Raw genomic sequence first — 3,736 nt, 5'->3', positions numbered from 1 at the left:
AGTGTCACTGGCCCTCATATGTGGGATCCGAACCGGGGCCCTCTGGCATCCCAAGCGAGTTCTTAACCGTCGCGCCACTCGGCCGGCCCATCTCTCTCTTTTTTTGAAAGATAGTTGTGGCAGGTATAGAATTCTTGGTTGTCAGTCTTTTTTTCTTTCAGCATTTCTGGCCTCCAAGGTTTCTGATGAGAAGTCTGCTGGTAAATCTTATTGAAGTTCCCTTTTATGTGAGAAGCAGCTTCTCTCTTGCTGTTTTCAGTGTTCTCTTTTGTCTTTTAATGGTTTTATTATAATGTGTCTTAGTGTGGGTCTTGGAGTTTATCCTGCTTGGTATTGAGCTGCTTGGATGTGGAGATTCATGTTTTTCACTAAATTTTTCAGCAGTTCTTCAAATATTCTTTCTACCCCTTTCCCTCTCTCTTCTCCTCCTCAGATTGCCACAGTGCATATGTTGATCCACCCAATGGTGTCCTACAGATCCCTTAGGCTCTGTTCAGCTTCCTTCATTCTTATTTTCTTTTTGTTCTCAGGCTTGATAATTTCAATTGTTCTCTCGTCAAGTTCACTGATTCTTCTACTTGCTCAAATCTTATTTTGAACCCCTGTAGTGTATTTTTCATTTCAGTTATACTTTTGAGTTCTAGAATTTTAAAAATAATTTTTATTTATTAATATTTTCATTTTGTTCATACATCAATACATGTTTTCCTTTAGCACTTTCAGTGTCTTTAAGATAGGTTTAGTAAAAAACCCATCATCTGGGCTTCCTCAGGTATGTTTTCTGTGGATTTATTTATATTTTTCAATACTAAAGAAAAAATATGTGACTTATTTAAATTTACGGAAGCCATTTCAGCCAGTGGTGGTTAAAAAAATCCAACCTGCCTCAGTGCTACACCTCGGTGATCAGAGCAGCAATCCACCATCAGAACAATACCCAGATTTTTGGAAGACAAGGTCTTATTGCCTGCCTTGGCTCCCTCAAGCTGCAACAGAAATGTGGGCTGTCTGTCACAGTGGATTGAGGAAATTGACCACTGAGCTGATGGCTGAAATTGACCAAAATTATCTATAATTTACCAGCCAAGCACTCTCCTGAAAGCTTCAAGCATTAAAATAGATTGCAGAGTTCCAAAATGGTCACTTTGGAGAATTTCTGCCAGTACAGTTGTTCAGGTGGAGATAGATTCCTGGCACTTCCTACTCTGGCATCTTCTCTGATTTCATACCACACACCACCACCACCACCCTTACCTTTTTGATCTCTTGTTAAACTCACTAGAGAAGCTCTCTAAGTTAGATGGCTCAGCTATTCATTTCTCTAGCTTCTTATACTTCTTCATGGCATTCTTTAGAGTTCATCTGTCTTCTCCACTAGACTGTGTACTTCAGGACAGGAACCATGTCTATCTTGCTTTCTTTCTGCTATGTCCCCAGTGTCTGGTACACAGTGGATATATAGAAAACATTTCATGATCAAATAAAATTCAAGTGACTTAACCTGAGAAGGACAGCACTTCTCAACAGGGACACTGTTTAATTAGTTACAGTGTACAGCACAGTGCTGGCACAAGGCAGCAAAGGGAGCTATGAATACTACCCCCTGTGGTAATCTGCTCCAGCACCCTATACCTTACCACCCTGTGGAGTTTACTGTCTAGCTCTAATAATAATCTTCAGTTCAGGAGACAAGTTGCCCGGGTCAGGTGCGAGCACTGTAGGCGGGACCCTCCAGGCCACATCTTCTTAGAAGATCGATGCTGCAGCTTGTGTCATTTCATGCTCCGTGGCCACTCTAGGACTCTGAATACACATGGTTCACATGAACTGTCACTCTGAAGGTGTATTTGATTTCTGTCCTGCCTGACCAGGTGCAGACACACAAGCCTTACATGGTGACCTTCGACCTCGCAGACTCTGGGGCCATAGGTGCAGCAGCAACCGAGATCTTGCAGTGCTGTGGCTGTGTGGATGTGCTCATCAACAACGCTGGGGTCAGCTACCGTGGCTCTGTCGTGGACACCACCATGGATGTGGACAAGCGAGTCATGGAGATAAACTACTTTGGCCCAGTTGCTCTGACGAAAGGTAGCAGTCTTGGATTGAAAGAAAAAAGAACACTGATATGTTGGCATTGTTTTTACTTCACTTGGTTCCTTGTTAGTTAAGTGTTGCCTGTCCCCATCCTCTACTTTGCCCAGGAAAGGTGCTGTCATTACAGCTTGGGTGTTTGCTTTTCCCAGACTTACTTGCATTTTCTTTATCTGCTTTATAGCCTTAAATCAAGATGTGCTCCTCACTGACAGCTTCATTTATACAGCATTGCCTCCATTTCCTCTTAGTGGTCTTTGCAGAGCCCTACGAAGTTTAGATACTCTCATGTCCAGGCATGGATTTCACTCCAGGGGAAGGGCTCTCCCTAGGAAAGGGAGCTGAGCTGGCTGGTGCCTGTGCTTAGGCTTCTGTCTGCTCTCTGTTCCCTCCCCATTCCCCCTCCCGCTGGCCTGCTGGAAGTCTGCTGGGCACAGGAGGCCTAAGAGTTCCAACAAAACATGATCCTCCCCACTTTGGGGCTTGCACTGTTCACCTCCCTTGTTCCAACAATAAGTGAAGCCACCTGCTCTCAGCATTAGGTGCAGTAACCAGAAGAAAAGTCCTCTTCTAACATCTCTGACCTCTTTCCTTAGCACTCCTGCCCTCCATGATCAAGCGGCAGCAGGGCCACATCGTTGCAATCAGCAGCATCCAGGGCAAAATCAGCATTCCTTTTCGATCAGCATGTGAGTACCTCCTTCTGCTCCCTCAAATGTTTTTCTTTTTGTTTTGTCCTGATTACAAAAAAACCACATTTACTCTCCGGAATTCAGACATCAGAGAAACACTCAATACAGGATGTGATGGAAGGAATGCATTTTTCTGAGCAGAATGCCAGCCCTACTCCTTTGCCCCTATATATGACCTTGTGCAGGTATCTCCACAACTCTGTACCCCAATCCTCATCTGCAAAATGGAGACGGGGCAGTGCCACCCTTGGAAAGCCACTAGAAGTGTGAGGATCTGTTAGCTCTGTGAGTGAAGTGCCTGGCAGTGCCAGGCGTAAGTACCATGCATGTGTTAGTCACAATGATCAATTACTGTTGTCCCATAGGTACCATCACTTCCACGTACCATAAGTTCGTCACTCTTTTTTTTTTTAATTATTTTTTATTGTGAAATACACATTTTTAGAATTAGTTTCAGCTGTACAACACAGTGTAATAGTTATACTTTTTACCTCTCGAGGTGACAACCCCCCTCCCTCAATCCACCGCCCCATTTCCCCCCAATATCATACGTATCTATTACAATTCCCTTGACATACAATATTATACATCAGAATTATATTCCTCGAATATTGTAGTTATATATTTATGCTGTCTAATCCCTTCCCCTTCTCCCTCATCCCCACCCCCTCCCAACTAGTAGCCATCAATTGTTCCTATATATCTCTGAGATCACTTTTGTTTACTGCTCGTTCATTCAGTTTTTTAGATTCCACACATAAGTGACATCATATGGTATTTGTCTTTCTCCGACTGACTTATTTCACTTAACATAATAGTCTCTAAGTCCATCCATATCGTCCCAAATGGTACGATTTCATTCTTCTTTATAACAGAGTAATACTCTATTGTATAAATGTACCACAGTTTCTTAATCCAGTCATCTACTGATGGGCATTTCAGTTGTTTCCAAG

At 43.0% G+C, this 3,736-nt stretch overlaps 1 protein-coding gene across 5 annotated transcripts in view; it reads left to right on the top strand.

The window, feature by feature from the left end:
* Positions 1-3,736, top strand: part of DHRS7B (dehydrogenase/reductase 7B) — a 59,682-nt gene that overhangs the window by 41,784 nt on the left and 14,162 nt on the right. For all 5 annotated transcript variants that reach the window (XM_019656670.1, XM_019656671.1, XM_019656668.1 and 2 more), the window contains 2 exons: positions 1,872-2,088; positions 2,688-2,780. In XM_019656670.1, the coding sequence (XP_019512215.1) occupies positions 1,872-2,088; positions 2,688-2,780 (310 nt within the window). The remainder of the gene's footprint in view (positions 1-1,871; positions 2,089-2,687; positions 2,781-3,736) is intronic.

Source organism: Hipposideros armiger, unplaced genomic scaffold (assembly GCF_001890085.2).
Source record: "Hipposideros armiger isolate ML-2016 unplaced genomic scaffold, ASM189008v1 scaffold_264, whole genome shotgun sequence".
Taxonomy (NCBI): domain Eukaryota; kingdom Metazoa; phylum Chordata; class Mammalia; order Chiroptera; family Hipposideridae; genus Hipposideros; species Hipposideros armiger.
The sequence above is the reverse complement of the archived record's forward strand: the minus strand, read 5'-3'. Positions and strand labels throughout refer to the sequence as shown.